Source organism: Notamacropus eugenii, chromosome 6, assembly GCF_028372415.1.
Source record: "Notamacropus eugenii isolate mMacEug1 chromosome 6, mMacEug1.pri_v2, whole genome shotgun sequence".
Lineage (NCBI taxonomy): Eukaryota > Metazoa > Chordata > Mammalia > Diprotodontia > Macropodidae > Notamacropus > Notamacropus eugenii.
Window position 1 is genome coordinate 41,068,379 of NC_092877.1, and position 20,172 is coordinate 41,088,550.

The 20,172-nt window shown below is 42.7% G+C and overlaps 1 protein-coding gene across 1 annotated transcript in view; it reads left to right on the plus strand.

Moving 5' to 3' along the window:
- Window positions 1–20,172, plus strand: part of OTOG (otogelin) — a 111,965-nt gene that overhangs the window by 81,005 nt on the left and 10,788 nt on the right. The window contains exons 41-50 of the mRNA XM_072621406.1: window positions 2,666–2,755; window positions 7,561–7,744; window positions 8,957–9,177; window positions 12,254–12,392; window positions 12,717–12,911; window positions 13,706–13,918; window positions 15,536–15,640; window positions 15,897–16,004; window positions 16,902–17,003; window positions 19,284–19,382. Coding sequence (XP_072477507.1) covers window positions 2,666–2,755; window positions 7,561–7,744; window positions 8,957–9,177; window positions 12,254–12,392; window positions 12,717–12,911; window positions 13,706–13,918; window positions 15,536–15,640; window positions 15,897–16,004; window positions 16,902–17,003; window positions 19,284–19,382 — 1,456 coding nt within the window. The remainder of the gene's footprint in view (window positions 1–2,665; window positions 2,756–7,560; window positions 7,745–8,956; window positions 9,178–12,253; window positions 12,393–12,716; window positions 12,912–13,705; window positions 13,919–15,535; window positions 15,641–15,896; window positions 16,005–16,901; window positions 17,004–19,283; window positions 19,383–20,172) is intronic.

Genomic DNA, 20,172 nt, shown 5'->3' on the forward strand with positions numbered 1-20,172 from the left:
CGGTGTCCAAGGGAGTCCCTTAATAAAGAAATACATTTGTGGAATTGAATTTAAATAACAGTTGCACCACTTATCTCACTGGCTGTTATGAAAAAGCTTAGTAAACTTAAGAGGGCTGTAGAAATGGGAGCTATTTTTATTTTTGCTGTGGTTGTCATGGAGTAGAAAGAGAACTGACCTCAGAGCCAGGTACACCTGGGTTCAAGTGTCACCTCTGACTTGCACTGGCTGTGTGACCCTGGGCAGACCACTTACCCTCACAGTGTCCCCAGACAACTCTCTGAGATGGTATTTGTTGAATAGTTGCCAGCTTTCATTGGCAGAGAGAGTTTCCTTACTGGGAGCTCCCCGCAGTGAGATAATTGCATATCTACATAAAAAAAATTTGTGGAAGTATAATGGGTTGGAGAACTAGGTTTGGGAGGTGGGGCACCTGACTCTGAACAACTCTGAGGGTAGCAAGTTTGTGTTGTGGGTTGAACATAGGTAGGCTCTGAGGAGGAAGGCGGTAGAGTATGGTGGAAAGATGTTAACCAGGGATATAGGAGAGAGAGGTTCTAGGGTCAACTTTTCCAGTAATCTTTGTGATCTTGGGAAGTCATTTCTCCCTTTTGGGTCACAATTTTCTCAACTGTGAAATGAGGGAATTTGACAGCTTACAGCCCTTACATACCTTCATTCTATGAAGTATTTGTTGGAAGAATGAGTGGAAAAACACAGAGAAAAAATCGTGCTTGCCATTAAGGAGTTTGCCTTTTCCTGGTGGTAGGGGAGGCGGGGATAGAGATAACATATACATGTATAAATATAATACAATATGTTGGAGAGAACACAAGACAAGTACCAACCGAGTGTTTTAAGAAAATTTGAGAATACGGAGGACATTTTATTTTTTCTGGGAGTATCAGGGAAGGCTTTGTAGGGGATCTGAGCTGAGCTTTGAAGCAAGGAAAGTATTCTAAAAGGTGACAGTAAGGAAGGGGTGCATTCCAGGTTCGGAACACAGCTTTGGGAAATTCACAGAAGTAGAAAATGGGATGATAGAATTTAACCCATTTGGGTTGGAACAGAGTGTGTGCAGGGAAGGAATGTACAATCATTCTGGAACAGATTAAATGATTATGGAGGATCTTGAATATCAGAGTAAGGAATACAGGTTTTATTTTAGAGGCAATAGAAAGCCTCGGAAGGTTTGTAAATAAGGGAGTCATGGTTAGGCTTCAGATCACAGAATTCGAACCTAAGGCATTTTCTTTAATTCTTTGCATTATGAAACAGCAGTCCCCAAAGAAATGTTGCGGAGGCACTCTCTGGTCTCTGCATGGAAGTTGTGTGTGTGTGTTCATCCTTCGTTGCTGAAGAAGACCATGCCATCAGAGAAATGATGACATGACTTGCACTTGACTTTGTTCTGAGTGAGGGAGGGCTGTGCAGGTCACCAGCCTCACTTCTCCTCCAGAGCCATCTGGATCCAGTGACCAGATATTCATCAGGATGACTGGAGATGACCCAGGATGAGGCAATTGGGGTTAGGTGACTTCCCCAAGGTCACACAGTTAGTGAATGTCAAGCGTCTGAGGTGAGATTTGAACTCCGGTCCTCCTGACTCCTGCACTGGTGCTCAATCCACTGTACCACTTAGCATAGAAGTTAACATATTTTGGATGATCCATGGCCACTTTTCCTTAATGTGGCTGCTCTGTAATTCTGTTGGACCTCAAGGCTGGGGTACGCATGGAATGCTAAACTTTTTCCATATTGCTCAGGATGGAGTGGAACTTGGGAAGAAAATTTGTTATAGAGAGAACAACACGAAAGATTCTGTGCACAAACAGAAGCATTCTGGGGGCTTGATTCTATTGTGGATTATTGGGGCTTTGTAAAACTTAGAGCATTATATATAGTGGTTAGCTATTATTTTTGTTTCTATCCTTTCTTGTTAGTGTGGATAACTGAGGAGGGGCTGGGTAAGTTATCCTCTTTCTCTCCCTCTGTATTCATCCAAACTACCCTATCCCCAAATGATGTGAGAGAGCATTCTGGGGGAGGAAATGGTGCTCAAATCATGGAGAAAGGGCCCTATGGATGGGAACGGTTGGAGAGATTGGGGGTGAAACCTGGATTCAAATTCTAGTTTGAATTATTCATAATGTTTATAATGTATGGTACCATGATCAGATTAAGCTAAAATGCATAGTTATTTATTAATTATATTAATTAACTTTAATCAATTAATATATTAAATAATTAAATAACCTTTTTACACCTCAGTTTCTTGATCTGTAAAAGAGGGATAATGTACAGTGCCTGGCACATGGGAGGTGCTTAATCACTGATTATTGACTGAGTCCTACCTACGTCAGAGGATTATTGTGAAGCTCAAATAAGTTAATGTTTATAAAGTGTCGTATAACACATCATAATGAGAGCCTATTTGTATCATAATTTCTAGTTTATAAAGTGTCTTTTGCTTATAATAACCCTTGTAGGTAGTCTAAGTAATGTACTCATTTTTAATATGAAGAAATAGAGGTTAAGTGACTTGGTCAGTAATAAGGCTGGTGTTCAAATTGATTCTCTAGTTTCCAAGTCAAATGCATTTTTGATTTACTATGTGACTTTTCATGTATGCATGGAAGTTATTAACAATGCTATTTTTCTGTAGGGTCACTTGAACTGGCCTCCTTTCTGCCCAGTGATGCTGAATGTGACCAACCTAGCCCACCAAATGACCATTGATCGACTCAACAGGACGGTATGAGCTTCCAAAATATTCCTGTTCTAAGGGCAACCTTGTCCTAGAATTACTATGACTGTCTCAGAGGGTGACAGGTGTGTGTCAGGGCTATCCCTGTCACAGACCACCATCATGAGTGGAATTTTTTCCCTTGCTTTAACCAGAAAAAAGTATAAATGTATCACTTATAAATTTCATAGTGATCAATGGGCACAATTGTAGAATGTATTGTTAAAGGGATGGTTTGTGAACATTTAGAAATGGCAGTGATGATCACCGAGAGTCACTATGACTTCATCAAGAATAATTCGTTCCAGACTGGCGTTAATTCATTTTTTGATAGGACTATGATCAGGTTGCTAGATCATAGGGAATTCACAAACAACTCCCCTTCTATGTTCATGTCATTCGCACGTTCAATCCATGTGCCATCTATGTCTTTATCTAAGTTATTAATTTTGAAAAATTTAAAACAAAAAAATATCAAACAGAGCAGAAGTCTTAACCATAGGGTCAATGGGATTAAACTCTACTATTCTAGGTCTAGCAAGACTCTGCTCTGGCTGGAGTACTGTATTCAGTTCTAGGCCTCACATTTTAAGAGGAACACAGGCAAGTTGAAGTATGTCCCATAGGAAAATGGAGAGATGACTGGAGATCAGGCTATATGGGGGAAAAAGGAAGGAACAATTCCTCTAAAACGTCATAGTAATTTTCAAGTATTTTGAAGGGCTGTCATATGGAAGAGGGATTGAGCCTGTTTTTCTTGGACTCAGAGGGTAGAGTTAGGAGAACTGGGTGGAAAATACAAAGGCAGCTTTGGACTCAGTTAGTAAAAAAACCCTCGCTAGCTGTGAGAGTGGTTGTCAAATGCAAAGGACTACTATAGATCTCCTTCACTGGAGGCTTTCAGGAAAAAGCTGAATGGATGTTCCCTTATTTGGGATAGAGTAGGAGAGGTTAGTCAGGTATAGGTTGAGCCAGATTGTATCTGAGGGTCTTTGAAGCTCTTTGATTCTGTGGCAGAGTCCTGGGACGCTCCACTGGAGATACCCTTCCAGTGACGTTCATCTACTCTTTGCATCTAGGTGTTCAGTTATTTCTACATTCACATACTTCTGTTAGGATTGAGCGAGGCAGTTAGGAGGTATAATGTTTAACTTGGAGACCTGAAGATCCAAGTTCAAATGTGACCTCAGACATATCCTAGTTGTATGATCTTGGGCAAGTCGTTTCACCTCTGTCTGCCTCAGTTTCCTCCACTGTAAATTGGGGATTATAATAGCATATGCCTCCTAGGGTTGTAAAGAGGATCAAAAGAGATAATATTTGTAAAGACCCAGTGACAAGTTCATAGTCAATGCTTAAGAAATGCCTGTTTCCTTCTTTCCATTTTTCCTTCCTTCCTTCCTTCCTTCCTTCCTTCCTTCCTTCCTTCCTTCCTTCCTTCCTTCCTTCCTTCCTTCCTTCCTTCTATGAGAGACTTGTATCAGATGCTTTCCAGAAAATCAGAGGACACAAGATTGTGTTAATTACTTGAAAGCTAATGCACTAAAATATCTGTAGTATTCGATGCTGCAATCATGAGTGATAAAATTAATAAAGGCAATTATTATTAGGTTCCCCCAAAATTTTTTCTTTAAAAGTTTAATCCTCTGTCTTCAATTTGCTATATATATAGAAATGAGAGAAACAACTCTGGTTTTCAATGGCTCAGTTTTCGCTGTGGATTTCTCTAGATTAGAGTCTGGTTTTAATGGTAACCAATAATGATAGCCAAAGATCTGTGAAGCACTTACATATGTTGTTTCATTTGATCCTCACAACAACAACCTGTGAGGTAAAATGCTCTTATTAGTCCCATTTTATGGAAGAAGAAACAGAGACAGAGAAGTTAAATGACATGCTCACAGTCACACTGATAGTGAGTGTTGGAGGCAGACTCTGAACTCAGATCTTTCTGACTCCAGGACTAGCACTCTATATTCTGTGTTACAAGCTGCCTCCTAAACCAGGGAAGGTTCTTCCTATTACCTCTGTTTAAATAGAAGGGGTCCTACGGTTATTCAGTCCAACCTTATGCTCTGTGCGGTAGTCTCAGGAATAATAGAGCTACTGGAGACCCTTCTCCCCTTCCCATAAACTTGATTCCTCTGTTACCACTTTTCCCCTATTCTTGGAAAGCCTCCAAGGAAAGAGTCACACTGGGGTAAATATACATGAATGCACCAGATAGCTGCAATTTCATTAAGATGTGGAGCTATTGAAGTAACTGACTGGGAAAATGCCCAGAAAAGGGAAAAAAAATAAGACCATAGAAGGTTACTTTCTTGGTGAACAGATATCTTCTCCCATCCTTTCTGATGAGGATGAACAAGGCTTACCATCAGGGAAAGACATAGAAGTCAAGGCTTCTGTATCCCAAACATCCAAAAGAAATATTCAATGGGCTCAGGCCATGGAAGAGCTCAAAAAGGAGTTTGAAAATCAAGTTAGAGAGGTGGAGGAAAGACTGGGAAGAGAAATGAGAGAGATGCAAGAAAAGCATGTAAAGCAGGTCAACCCCTTGCTAAAGGAGACCCCAAAAAATGCTGAAGAAAATAACACCCTGAAAAATAAGCTAACTCAATTGGCAAAAGAGGTTCAAAAAGCCAATAAGGAGAAGAATGCTTTCAAAAGCAGAATTAGCCAAATGGGAAAAGAGGTTCAAAAGCTCATTGAAGAAAATAGTTCTTTCAAAATTAGAATAGATCAGATGCAGGCTAATGACTTTATGAGAAACCAAGAAATCACAAAACAAAACCAAAAGAATGAAAAAATGGAAGCTAATGTGAAATATCTCATTGCAAAAACAACTGACCTGGAAAATAGATCCAGGAGAGACAATTTAAAAATTATGGGACTACCTGAAAGTCATGATCAGAAAAAGAGCCTAGACATCATCTTTCATGAAATATCAAGGAAAACTGCCCTGTTATTCTAGAACCAGAGGGCAAAATAAGTATTCAAGGAATCCACAGATCACTGCCTGAAAGAGATCCAAAAAGAGAAACTCCTAGGAACATTGTGGCCAAATGCCAGAGTTCCCAGGTCAAGGAGAAAATATTGCAAGCAGCTAGAAAGAAACAATTCAAGTATTGTGGAAATACAATCAAGATAATGCAGGATCTGGCAGCTTCTACATTAAGGGATCGAAGGGCATGGAATATGATATTCCAGAAGTCAAAGGAACTAGGACTAAAACCAAGAATCACCTACCCAGCAAAACTGAGTATAATACTTCAGGGGAAAAAATGGTCTTTCAATGAAATAGAGGACTTTCAAGCATTCTTGATGAAAAGACCAGAGCTGGAAAGAAAATTGGACTTTCAAACACAAGAATGAAGAGAAGCATGAAAAGGTAAACAGCAAAGAGAAGTCATAAGGGACTTACTAAAGTTGAACTGTTTACATTCCTGCATGGAAAGACAATATTTGTAACTCTTGAAGCTTTTCAGTATCTGGGTAGTTGGTGGGATTACACACACACACATACACACATACGCACACGCACACGCACACACACATACACAGAGCACACAGTGAATTGAATAGGATGGGATCATATCATAAAAAAATGAAATTAAGTGGTGAGAGAGAAATATATTGGGAGGAGAAAGGGAGAAATGGAATGGGGCAAATTATCTCTCATAAAAGAGGCAAACAAAAGACTTTTAGTGGAGGGAAAAAGAGGGGTGGTGAGAGAAAAATATGAAGTTTACTCTCATCACATTCGACTAAAGGAAGCAATAAAATGCACACTCAGTTCGGTAGGAAAACCTGTCTTACAATACAGGAAAGTGGGGGAGAAGGGGATAAGCAGGGTGGGGGGGATGATGGAAGGGAGGGCAATGGGAGGAGGGAGCAATTTGAAGTCAACACTCTTGGGGAGAGACAGGATCAAAAGAGAGAATAGAAGCAATGGGGGGCAGGATAGGATGGAGGGAAATATAGTTAGTCTTACACAACATGACTATTATGGAAGTCATTAGCAAGACTATACAGATATGGACTATATTGAATTGCTTGCCTTCCAAAGGGAATGGGTGGTAAGGGAGGGAGGAAGAGAAGTTGGACCTCAAAGTTTTAGGAAGAACTGTTGAGTACTATTCTTGCTACTAGGAAATAAGAAATACAGGTAATGGGGTATAAAAAGTTATCTGGCCCTACAGGACAAAAGAGAAGATGGGGACATGGGAAGGGAGGGATGATAGAAGAGAGGGCAGATTGGTGATAGGGGCAATTAGAATGCTTGGTGTTTTGGGGTGGGGGGAGGGGACAAATGGGGAGAAAATTTGGAACCCAAAATTTTGTGAAAATGAATGTTAAAAGTTAAATGAATAAAATAAAATAAAACAAAACCCACAATGTTATTTATGGCAAAAAAAAAGATGCGGAGCTATCAGGGTGGGTACTCCTTTCACCAATGAAGATAGCCAGTTTATGAATTAGATTAGTCCTGAGACACTGAGAAGTTAAATCTTTCCATCCATTATTTCCATTAGACTGTTATGATTCTGAACTTGATTACTACATAAATCTGCCCCTATGCTGAGGTTAGGGCTAGAAACCTCCTGGGATCATCTTGTCCATCCTCTTGTCTCCCAGCGGCCCATGGTTTATCTCTCTCCTATCCTTTCAGTTCTTCAGAGGAGAGTCCTGGATCTCCAGGGCTTTCTTCTACCAGCTCCCCTTTTAAGAACTAACATTACAAAGAAAGTTCAAGTGTATCCGTATTTGGAGATGAATTAATTTCTGTCTTGTTGCCTCTTTTCCTTCTCTAGGTAACTCTCAATTCGAGGCCCATCTGGCCACCAGTGAGCCAGCATGGATTCAAGATTGAGGACACGGGGAACATGTATGTGATACGGACCCCCTCACAAGTTCAAATCCAGTGGTTCCACAGCTCTGGGCTTATGATTGTGGAGTCCAGAAAAGCAGATGAATCTGTGGGTGGGGGTCTATGTGGTGAGTTCCGGGCCTCTACAAGGGGGTATGGGAACACAGCTGCTCCAGTACCCATTTCTTGCTTGGAAATAAATGTGCAGGGAGGGGTTTATAGAAGGGGGAGGGTAGTGCTATCTCTCTGATCCTTAGATTGTTATAGGGCATAGCAGACCCTGAGAGACAAGACCCAGAGTTCAGCCCATTAGAAAAGTCTCTGGAAGAGAGTGAGTCAAGGAAACCAGGTAGGACTGAAAGGCAAGACCCAAAGGCAGAGAGAGGTTAGAGTCAGGAGGAAAGAGAATCCCAACTTATAGGTCTAGAAGTCCAAGGGAGTCCAAGATCAGGGACCCACATCAACACAGGTCCCCAGTCCAATTTGTACCTTATTCATTTGAGTTTTCTTTTCCTTTTTCTCTTGCCTTAGTATAACCTCTTTTTAAAATTTAAATATATGTGTGTATAGCTATAGCTATATAGTTCTTTTGGTCTCTTTGTTTGTATCAGTTGGTACAAGTCTTCCACCTTTCTCTGAATTTTCTGTATGCCTTGTTTCTCATGAAGCACTGAGATTCGGTTGTCCTCACATACTAGTTTGTTCAGCCATCCCTGGTGAATAGGTACTCCTTTCACTTCCAGTTCTTTCAGTCACAAAAAAATTAAACACAGTCACTACCAATCCCTTTAGACGAAAGAAGGTATTCCAAGGAGCAGGGCTACTCTTGAGAAAATTTAGAAATGGCTGCCTATTTTATAGATGATAAAAGGTGGGGTATTAGAAGTCATATTCTCCTATCCTTTCTCAGATGTGGAGATTTCTTAAATCACAGTTGGAGTTGAGTCAGTAGATACGTCTGGTAGTGGACCTTGATGGACTTGTGAATGGGACAGTCACACCTGCAACAGAACCAACCACCATTTGTCCTGACTCTAGACATTGGAATGTGGACTCCTGATGCTCCAAGGGCCTAGGTTTAGAGTGTGGAGATCTGCCTAGCCAGAGAAGCCTATATTTTAACCAGTTCTTAGTCACCCTCAGAGTTAGCAGCCTGAGATGTGTGAGACTGGTGTTTCCAGAAGTGACCAATGAGTGTGGAAAACCAGTCATTTGAATAGAACAGGGACTGGCACAGGAAATTTGAATTTAGAGTTGGGTCATCTACATTCTCTGCTGTGATGCTCACCATCCCTACTTTGATTGATGGTACTTGTCACATCATTCCACTCTACCTGTAGGTGTCTGTGATGGTGATGTGGCCAATGACCTTACCCTGCCCGATGGCACTGTGGTGGAGGAAACTGAAGACCCCACTCCATTTCTGGACAGCTGGCAGTTGCCCAGCACCCTGACATCTGTGGGTCAGTTCCGCTACCGGGAGGACAGCTGTGCTACGGCAGACTGCTCACCTTGCATCCGCATGGTCTCTAACGGAACCTTTAGTAGCTGCCATGATTTTGTAAGTTTCTTTCTTTTCAGGAGAATAGGAATGGAAGGGTCAGGAGGGAAGGACCAGTCAGTACTGGATGGGACAGGAGATTATCAAGAACTTTGAACCTTTCTCCTTTAATCCATCACCCAGCCTCAGCCGTGTGCCTTGGTGACCTGTGTCCCATCATGGACCCTGCATCCCTTTTTGTCTGCCTATAAGGTTCCCATTGGGAGATATCACAGGACAGACCAGAATTGACAATCCAACCAAGCTAGGGACATGTACTCAGGGTAACATAGTTCTCTAAAGCAGAGTTTTGAGGCTAGATTCTGGAATGGGGATGGGCTTGGGGCAGGAGCAAGGTAGATTAATAGTTAATGATCCTGGTAAAGAAGTGGGGGTGGTGATAGAGAAATGTGAAAATGAGCCTCCATGATACTTCTTTTACCCTCCAGATAAAGAAGTCTCAACCTAGAGTCTGTGACCTTGTTTAAAAATAATTGACAAATATTTCAACATGAGTAGTTTTTTTGTGATCTTATGTATTTTATTTTATGCACAAAAAGTTAATAACCCCTGTACTAAGTATTATTTCTCACAGTATTTATGGAAGTGGTGACCCCAATCTTTCTATTATTATCACCGGTCCTCATCTGACCTCAATTTCCCAATCCCTTATCCTCAGCTGGACAAAATTCCTTCTTACCTTTAGCTCATCAGACAAAAGATTGAATTAAAAAAATATTGTAGGGATTAGAACTGGACCTGTGATTTTTCACTGGTATAGGAATTCCATGGTGAGAAAATACTCTGTAATAATGCAAGTTGGCACCTTCTCTGCAACTTACAATGTTAAAGACTTGCCAGCCCAGCCTGTGCATCTTTGCCCATGTGAACACATGACTTCTTTGAGTAGCATCAGTCACGTCAGCAAGCATTTATTGAGCACTTACTACATGCCAGTGTTGGGGATACAAAAAAAGGCAAAATTAGTCCTTGTCCTCAAGGAGCTTATAGTCTAATAGGGAAACAATATGCAAACAACTGTGAGTAAACAAGATTATATATGTGTGTGTGTCTATGTATATATGTATGTACATATATGTATACATGCACACACATATATATGTGTACGTGTGTATATGTATGTATATATATATATAGAGAGAGAGAGAGAGAGAGAGAGAGAGAGAGAGAGAGAGAGAGAGAGAGAGAATTGGAAAACATCTCAAAGGGAAGACATGAGCATTAAGGGGGACTAGGAAAGGCTTGTTGCAGAAGGTTGGACTTTAGCTAAGATCTGAAGGAAGCCAGGGAAACTAGACGATAGAGACAAAATGGGGGAGAATTTGGGGCATGGGAGACAGTCAATGAAAATGCATAGAATCAAGAGAAGGAGTATTGTATGTAAGAAACTTCAAAAGGATGATGTCACTAATCATAGAGTATGTGAAGGGAAGTAAGGTGTAACATGGCTGGAAATGCAGGAAGGGGCTAGGTTATGAAAGTCTCTAAAAGAATATTTCGAACAGGGTTTATGAACTTTTAATGCATAAAGTAAAATACATAAGATTGTAAAGGAAACTAATTATATTGAAATATTTGTCAATTTTTTTAAGCATGGAGGAAATAGGGAGCTACAGGAGTTTTATTGAATGGGGGTGGAGACAGGGATGAGGGAGGGATTGACATGATCAGATCTTCGGTTTAGGAAGATCATTGTGATAGCTGACTGGAGGTTGGAATAGAGTGGGCAGAGACTTGAGGCAAGGAGAACAACTGGCAAGCTATTGTAATCCAGGCATGAAGTGATGAGGATCTGCACCAAGATGGTGGAAGTGTCAGAGGTGAGATGCAATAAAAGTTAGAATTGATGGAATTTGGCAACAGATTGGATTTAGGGGATGAGAGAGTAAGGAACTGAGACTGACATCAGGTTGTGCATCTGGGTGACTAGAAGAATGGTCACACCACTGTTAATAATAGAGAAGAAAGGAAGAAGGGAACATTTGGGGTGGGGATGGTGGGGGATGATAAGTTCAGTTTTGGTCATGTTGATGTCTATGGGACATCCAGTTCTAGATATCCAAGAGACAGTAAGAGGTGCAAGACTGGAGATCAGGAGAGAAGTTACAGCTCTATCCCTTCCCCAGGGTCATGACCATGTCACACTGTAGATGAGGACAGAATGCTTTGTCTGGGAATTTTGCCTTTGATGGTTTGGCTGAGGTGTGTGGAGGAAGGAGGGGAAGGGGGATGGGAAGGAGAAAAGAAGATGCATTTATATGACACCTATTATATGCCAGGCACTGTGCTAAATGCTTTTTACAGATATTATCCCATTTCATCCTTACAATAACCCTGAGAAGTAGATGCTATTATTATCTTCATTTTGAGGTTGAGAAAACCAAGGCAAAAAGAAGTTTAGAGACTTACCCAGGGAACACAGCTATTGAATATCTGAAGCCAGTTTTGAACTCAGGTTTTCCTGGCTCCAGGTTGGAATTGAGAATTTTGTGGTTGTGTTGTTAGAGGGGTGATTTCCACCAACAATAAGGAAAAAGTCATCTTACAATGTCACTCAGACCTGAGTCCAGGACTTAAGCACTGGTCAATAGAATGGAATAGAAACTCTTTGAGAATAGCGTCTGCTTTTAGTTTTTGCACAGTGTCTTTTACATGTCTGTATACAGCAGGTGCTTAGTAAAGTCTTGTTGAATTGAAACAGATTTGTCTGGGAAAGAGACAAATGTGACTGAAACAGTGTTCCTTAGTGGATTCAGGGATGTGGAGGACTGTGTCTGCCCATGGTCCAGGCCTTATACGTTGAGTAGGAATGTAGGCTTTGGTATCCAAGGCCTAGCTGTGGCTTAGAAGGATACCCTTAATAGGGAAGGCTTCCTGAAGGAGGCAGACATGTAGCGTTTTGAAGAGGCAAGGGCTGGAGAGGAGACAAAGCTCTGGCATTTGATGTAGGAGTTGTTCTCCTAAGGACCCAGGGAACAAGGTACAGTAAATGAGGAGAGCTATCAACATAAGGTGGCCCCATTACAACTCCTTTGGAGGAGTGGGCAGATGGTATTAATGGGTTGGTCTGCTCCAGGTAACCCCAGAGTCGTTCTGTGAGCTGTGGATCAGAGACACCAAATATGTGCAGCAGCCCTGCGTGGCGTTAACTGTGTATGTGGCAATGTGTCACAAATTCAACGTGTGCATTGAGTGGCGGCGTTCAGACTACTGTCGTGAGTTGGGGAGGGGAGGAAGGGAGAGCCTTCTTGATCGTCGCCTATTCATCAACCCCTGCCTTCTTCTCTGTCTCCTTCCTCTTCCCCCTCTTCCACTCTTCTCTGATGGTATCTACCTCTATCAGCCAAAATTAACCCTGAACCCACACTTCCTGTATATATGTTGTGTATGTAATTTTTGAATGTCACCCCCATAAGAATGTAAGATCCTCAAAAGCAGAAATAATATTTTTACCTTTCTTTGCACCCCTGGCACTTAGCACAGTGTCTAGTATATGGTTAGCACTTAAATGCTTTGACTGACTTCTGACTTCCCTCCAGCCTTTTTATGCCCTGGAGACTCTACCTATCAGGCATGTGTGGCAGTCTGTGACACTCCCAAGACATGCCAGGATGGGGGGCGGGAACCCCCTGACCCAGAGCTCTGTTCAATGCTTGGAGAAGGCTGTGTGTGCCCTGAGGGCACTGTCTTGCACAGGCTGCATTCTGCACTCTGCATCCCTGAGGAGAAATGTGGTAAGTGCCAACTATGGGGTCCCAGAGCCCACATACAAGTTTAGGGGAGTCGAGGATCAGAGGCCATTGAGATGGAGAGGGACACATACACATTCCCTGACTCTTTAATACCAGGGAAGGAACAAATCTAGAGCCCAGACTCAGTTGTCCTATGCCGGCCTACAGGCTCTGGCCAGCAGAGTATGAGTTCCTTGAAGGCAAGCACTGTTTGATTTTCTTCTTTGTATCTCCAGCACCTAGCACAGTATCCCTGGCATATAGTAGTCAATACACACTTGTTCATTAATTGATTGGTTCTGGATTTGAAATCAGGGAGAGGGGCCTTGGTCAGAGGGAACAGAGAGAAGAGGCAGGTGTAGGAGGGATTGGGAAGGATGCCCTGTGAGATTTCATCCTTGTATTAGCACAGGGACATGGAGGCAGAGGGGGTGCATTTCATGTCAAGGCTCCTCTTCTCTAGACTATATAGTTGTTACAGTGTCCCTGGGGACCATTCCCCCTAAGCAGAGGATCCTGACTCTGGAGTCAGAGGATTTGGGTGATGCTTCTTACCTTTGTGACCTTGAATGAGTCATTTCTTTATCTCCTTGTATTTCAGCGGGCTGGCCTAGATTGCTCCATGAGATTCTTTCCCTTGCTAGATTCTCTGCACTATATGGCCCTAGTGAGTGTAGGCTGTACCCGTCTCGTACTGAGTCTTGGTCTGTGAAGGTGGGAGAATGAGTGTCTCAGAGAGATCCCAGTGAGGTTAGGTCAGAGTTCTCCCAGACTCTCTCACCTTCCTGCCTTCACAGCATGCACAGACAGCCTGGGCGTGCCCCGAGCTGTGGGTGAAATCTGGAATAGCTCACTCAGCGGCTGCTGCCAGGACCAGTGTGTGGCCCCCAACACTATCATCCCTGTGGATCTCAGCTGCCCTGAAACCCAGCCTGGTGGGTGCCAACGCTTTGGTGAAGTGGCTCTGCAGCTCCTCACAGAGGATCCCTGCTGCCTGAGCACTGTCTGTGGTATGTCTAAATCAGGCTATCCACTCAGCAGTTCTGGGTCTCCGCTTGTGCGCAATGGAGAAAAATAATCCATGCCCTGACATTTCTTAGGTTATTGGGTGAATAACCAGTATTTCAGAGCTGGAAGGAAATTGAGATATTATCCTCTAGTTATTAATTCATTAATATCAATACAATCATTAATATTACTTATATGAATCATTACTATATTAAATAATACTACTATTATGATTAATATTATGTTATTACATGTCCACTCAGCTCATTTTATAGACTTGCCCAAAGTCACTGTTTGTTAGACATGGACATCGGACAAAAGTCCAAGTCCCTTGGTCCAAATTAGTTTTCTCTCTACTAGGTTAGATAGCGCTTTTAATTTCTTCTGAAGCATCCCCATGAAACAGAGTAGGAGCCAGAAGACAAGGCTTTTTCTTTGGCTTTGAATGTCTTAAACTCTAGACTACTGAGGAGGTATTAGCTTTCTTCTGCCTGTCCCCCAAGCGTAGAGCTGGGATGGATGACTGAGAGTTGCTGAGAGACAGATTTGGGCTGGATGTGGGAAAAGACTTTTCAGCAATCAGAGCCGTCTATAGGCTGCTTCAGGGGTTCATGCGTTTCCCCTTCAAACCAAGGATGGATAACCCCTCATTGGGTGTGACAGAGAGGGGATTCTTGTTTAAGTCTGGGCAGAACTCGATGGATTCTGAAATGACCAGATGGTCCCTCAAAACTCCGGGATTCTGTTGATCTAAGTCAGGAGCTGGAGTCACTCTTTAATTTTATATGACTTTGGGCAATATGTAAAATAAGGGGTTTAGATACTTCCCTTTTCTTAGTTGCTAGGTTGCACATGCTGTCACTTTTGACAGTTGGTTTTGCTTCGCCACTTGACTTTGGTAGCTAGGGGGTGTCAAACAGGGGTTGAGATATACATTAAAAAATGACTGATGTGAAATACACAGGTAACACTTTAAAAATGAAGGCATTGGATTAGATCATCTCTGTGGACCCTTCTAGCTCTTAAAAATGATCTTGATTCTAATTATTAATTTATGATTATTCTGTTATCTAATAGATATCTAGCAATTTTATATAGATAGAGGATGGGAGATAGTATATTTCCAAATAAAGGATCCATGCCTCTCAAACCCATTAGGCTATAAGATCCTTGAGGACACAGGTTGGCATTCTTCATAAATAGTTGCATCATATCATGCCTGGTGCCCAGAACAGTGACTTGTTCACAGAAGGAGCATAGATGATCACATGCTTATGCATGGAGATGGGGGGGGGGGCAGGTAGAGGAGTCTGGGTTCAGGGAAGCAACTGAGCCTTTAGGCAACCCCCATGGGGCTTGGGCCCAAAGGGTATCCTGCTGACTCCAACCTGGAGTACTGGGTTTGAGAGCATGATGCTAAGCCTAGCATGTAGAGGGCCAGTGGAGTAGGCCCATGAAATGGGCTAGGGCAGAGATCAGAAGTCTTCCCTGAGCATCGAGTAGGAAGGGGCTAGTTGGCTCTCTGAAGTCCTTTCCCATGACTGAAGAGGGTAGCAAAGACTGAGGCTGGGGAGTCTCTGAGTCCCCTCAATGACTGTTCTGTTTTCTTGCATGGTTAGTGTGTAACCAGACACTGTGTGAAGGACTGACCCCCAACTGTCCCCCTGGGGATAGGCTCCTTATGCACTACCAGGAGGAATCCTGCTGTCCCAGCTACACCTGTGGTAAGTGAGCATCCAAAATGTGATCTGAGTGACTGGGAGCTGCCTTCTTCCCACTTGGAGAGGGTCTCCCAAGGGTACTAGCACTACCGAGTTAGGCAGCCCCCAGGGATGTAGGATGGAGGTCTCATGGTGGGCAGGGAACAGTGTGGGGAAGGAGGTCTACAAGGGCCATGTTTAATATTGCCTTCCCTGGATATGGATGTGGGTTTTGGCCAGATGTAGGAATGGGACTCAGGGCTGCTTGACCTTTCCCCAGAATGTGACCCAGAGCAGTGTGAGACCAAGCCTGATCCTCAGTGTCGCCAGGACCAGATGGTGATTGCCGGCCGGCTTGGGGACACTTGCTGCCTCTCCTATTTCTGTGGTACAGTGACTGTGGCATCTGTTAATGAAGCAGGGCTGCCTCTTCCCACTCTCCACTCTCAGAGGAAACCAAACCCCTACTCACTGCATCATTGTCAGAAGGAGGCAGTGACTTGTCTCAGCATCTCCAGTATCTGTGATGCCCACATTACCCAACGTTAGGTTTTTTCCTCCCTACCTGGACCCATCCTGGCCTGTTAAGAGAAGAAGCAAGGAAGAGTTTTCTCCAGATGCAGGGAATGGTGGTAGGGAGAAGAGAACCTGGCCATCTTCCCAACATCACAGATTAGTCTCAGTCTCTGTCATTGTGAACTAATTGGTAGAGGCTGAAGATGACATCATAGATAAAAGATAGTGGTTCAGTGGAAAGAGCCCTGGCCTAGGAAACAGGAGACCAAGTTCTAGTTCTGAGACCTGAGATCAAATCCAGACACACACATTTATAGGTCGTGTGACCCTGGGCAGGTTACTTATAAAAAAAAAAAACTCCCTTTGTCTCAGTTTCCCCATCTGTACAATGAGGGATAAAAATAGTATCTACCTCCCAAGGTTTATGTGAGGATCAAATGACATTATATTTATAAAGATATTAGCGCACTGCCTGGCACATAGTAAGTGTGGTGTAAATGTTAGCTATTACTGAGGATGATGATGATGACTAGTTCCAGTTCTGCCACCTGTGCACTGTGTGAACTTAGGCAAGAACATACGGAAGAGCTTTCTTATTAAGCCCTCCCAGGACAGGACCACCATAAGGCCTTGAAAATACCCTGCCTGATCTAGACTTCCTAGTGCAGCTCCTACCTGTTCCAAGACTCTTCGAACTGCCCACACTGGCTTCCAGAGCCTCCCTATTCCCATTGATGTGGTCTTTTCTCCTCATTTCCTGCCTACACAGCCTGTGACACTTGTCCGGACCTGATACCCACATGTCAGGAAGGGGAGGTGCTCACAGTGGACAGTGACACTGCAGAACTGTGTTGTCCAGTCTATCACTGTGGTGAGTCTGTCTTGGAGGGAGCTGTCCACAGGTACAGGGCATGAGACCTTCCAGTATCACTCCCTGCGGCCGGCTCCCTAGGTGCCTGCTAAAAAGGCCTGCTTAGGGCCAGTAGAAAGACTGCCCTCTTCTTAGAGAAACCCCAGAAAGGTCATATTTGGATCCTGTCAAACACCTAAAACAAATTATTGAGGCCTGAAACAAAGTGTGGTGTTACCCTCCATAATTAGTGGGGAAATAGGTCATCACTGCTGAAGAATCTAGAATATTTTTTAAAGTTAATTGAGTTTTAATATTTTCAGTATCCTACAGGTCCTCCAGGTGCTTCCATAGCATCCCTTGGGGCATTATAGAAGCCTAGTTGAAGGGGCTTGTTTCAACACTTCCCAAGTGTATCCACTTCCCGTTGAGAACTTGGGATCCCCAACACCATGCTGAAATCCCTGAAGGGATGACACCCTACCTTAGTAGACGTCTAGTGCTTAGTAGAGTGCCTAGCATATAGTAGGCACTTAATAAATGTTTGACTGGTTGCCTGATTGCTTGAGACTTTGGTTCAAATCCCAATTGTGTACCATCTTAGGGTGGTTGGAAATTTTGTATTTTGTTTATTCTTGAAACAGGATTACCCTTTAAAAATGACACTGCTCTGTTTTGTCTTTGCATTATAAACATTTATAGATTACCTCTACTCCTTGAAAAGTCTCTTGTAACAAATTATAACAGCTAAGCAACACTAATAATAGTGACCTCATCTGCATATGTGGGCAACCTCCCACATCCATAGCCACCTCTCTCTACATTTAAGAAACTGCTCTTCTAAAAATTTCAAAGAAACCTATTTTCTCTCCTTCTCCTCCTACTCCATGGGAAAAAAGGAAAAAAGCAATTTCCTCATAAAAATATGCAGAGTTAAACAAAACAAATCCCCTTATTGAGGGTACACAAAAATCTCTGCTTTCATTCTGCATCCTAAGTCCATCACCTCAGGCAGCATGTAGTTAGCATGGGTCCTCATGGAATCATGGATAATTATTGAATTGATCATTGATCTCACAAAGTTTTATTTGAAAAAGAAAGAAAGATCTGGGTATTTTTTCTTAGGAATATGGGCACCCAGAATTTAGCCTTACATCACTGAACTATTTTAGCCGGGGGGGGGGGGGGGTAGAGTGGAGGGGTGGGGTAGAGTGGAAAGGTGGAAAATGAGTTGGGGAAGGGTAACTTAAACTTAATAAAGTCAGTACTAACATGCAAATAATTCTAATTACAAAGTAGGTAAATCAGGGGCATAATGGAAAAAGAACAGGTCTCAGGGTGAGGAGGGCCTGGTTTTCACCTCAGCTCCCACTTATTAGGCAAGACTTCTAATGCCCGAGAGCCTCAGTTTCCTCATCTATGAAGTGGAAATGATAATTTTTATACTACTCACTCACAGGGCTGGTGGTAGGAGAAGGTCCTGTAAACCTGTAAGACCTATAATAATGCAAGCTAGTATCAGGGGCTGATTTGATTTACAGAAATTTGATTTTGGGAGGGTGGCCAGTAAGGCCATTTCTGTCATCTTTTTTTCCCCTCTCTTATCACAAAAAACAAATGTTTGGGTTTCTAGCTCCAAGCTTCCAGTGACAATTGAATTGTCACTATGGTGAGGGATTCTAACCAGGCCACCCTTAGGATAACTTTTGAACAAAGATGGGGTCCCCCAGAGGTTTAGCTACACTCATCTATTGTTTGAACCAACAAATCCAGTTACCCAGGAGGCAGGCATAGCCAACGCTACCTAGAGTGAGGCACAGCCAAGGCTAGACCATCCCTGTCCTCTCATCTGCCTCTTGTACTCTTTCCCTTTCTCCTTCTCTACCTCTTGTCATCTCCCTCAGGTCTTTCCAATTGATTTTAAAAGCAAGTTTGTTCTTCTAGGAAAGTCAGTGGTGCCTCTTCCAATGCCCTCCTTTACACATTATGTTCTTTTCAATCAGTCAACCCTGCTTATATTTTCAGAGTTCAAATCCTGGAGATTAAATTTAAGGAAAATTTTATTGGAAAGTCTTACATTGTTAATATAAACACGGCACAAGAGCAAAGCCTAGGCTACTCAAAGACTCTCAGAGGCAGACTAGAAAGATAAGCTCATTTGAGAGGTATCAGGAGTACCCAATATGAGACTCTGTTTAGGCATCGAGTCCCATATTAGATAGATATCCCCATGGTTTCATGGTCAGACGTTGGGAGGTTACTTCAGCATCCCTGATCTAACCTGATCTCTTTCCTTGCCAGAATGCCAGAGTTTTCGCTGCCCCCAACTGCAGTGCGACTTGGGCACATCCCTGGTGGAGGTGTGGAGCCCTGACAGATGTTGCCCATATAGGTCATGTGGTAAGTGAACAATGACTGGGCTGGGGACATTGGCTGGCACCTGGACTATTCTCTTGCTGGGTGCTCTTGGTCTCAGCTTGGTGCTAGTTACTGAGATCTAGCTATTTCCAAAGGGTTTCCCATGAGAGACCATGGCAAACCCTTTATGAACCCTTCACGCCCATTGCTGATTCCTTTGGTCTCTTCCCTACCTGAGCAGAAGAGAGCAAAGAAACACTCCGCAATGCACAAGGACTTTTGCTAGTGTAAAATCTATGATTTTTTTCCAGTCAGAAGACAGGCTCTTACTTAATAGGCCACCTTGATTAATCTTAGCTCTCTGTCCTTGGAAGCTAGAGCTTGTGTTTTTTTCTAAGATATACACAATGTCCAGTACACATGAGGATTAGATTCAAAATCCTTTTTTGTTAAAGAGCTTGGAGTTACAAAAATATAAACTTGTTATTGTATAGTTTTTTAAAACACATTTTAGCAGAGCTTAAACAATGTGTTTCTTTTTGTAGGTTTTTCAAATTTTAGGGTTTTTTTAAGTTTTATTAGTGGCTTCTATTATTACACCTTTTAAAGAGCCTTCCCTTAACAGCACAAAAACCCAAAACCCAAAACCAAACAACTCTATCAGAAATTTCACCAGTGTAGACAACATTTCCATGCCCATGGTCATTGGATTGAACATAAGATTTGGGAGAAACCTTAGTTGTTCCTAGTCTAACTCCTTGTTTTACAGAGAAGGAAAGTGAGGCTCAGAGAGGTTGCCCCAGGTCACACAGGTAGTATACCCCAGAGGCAG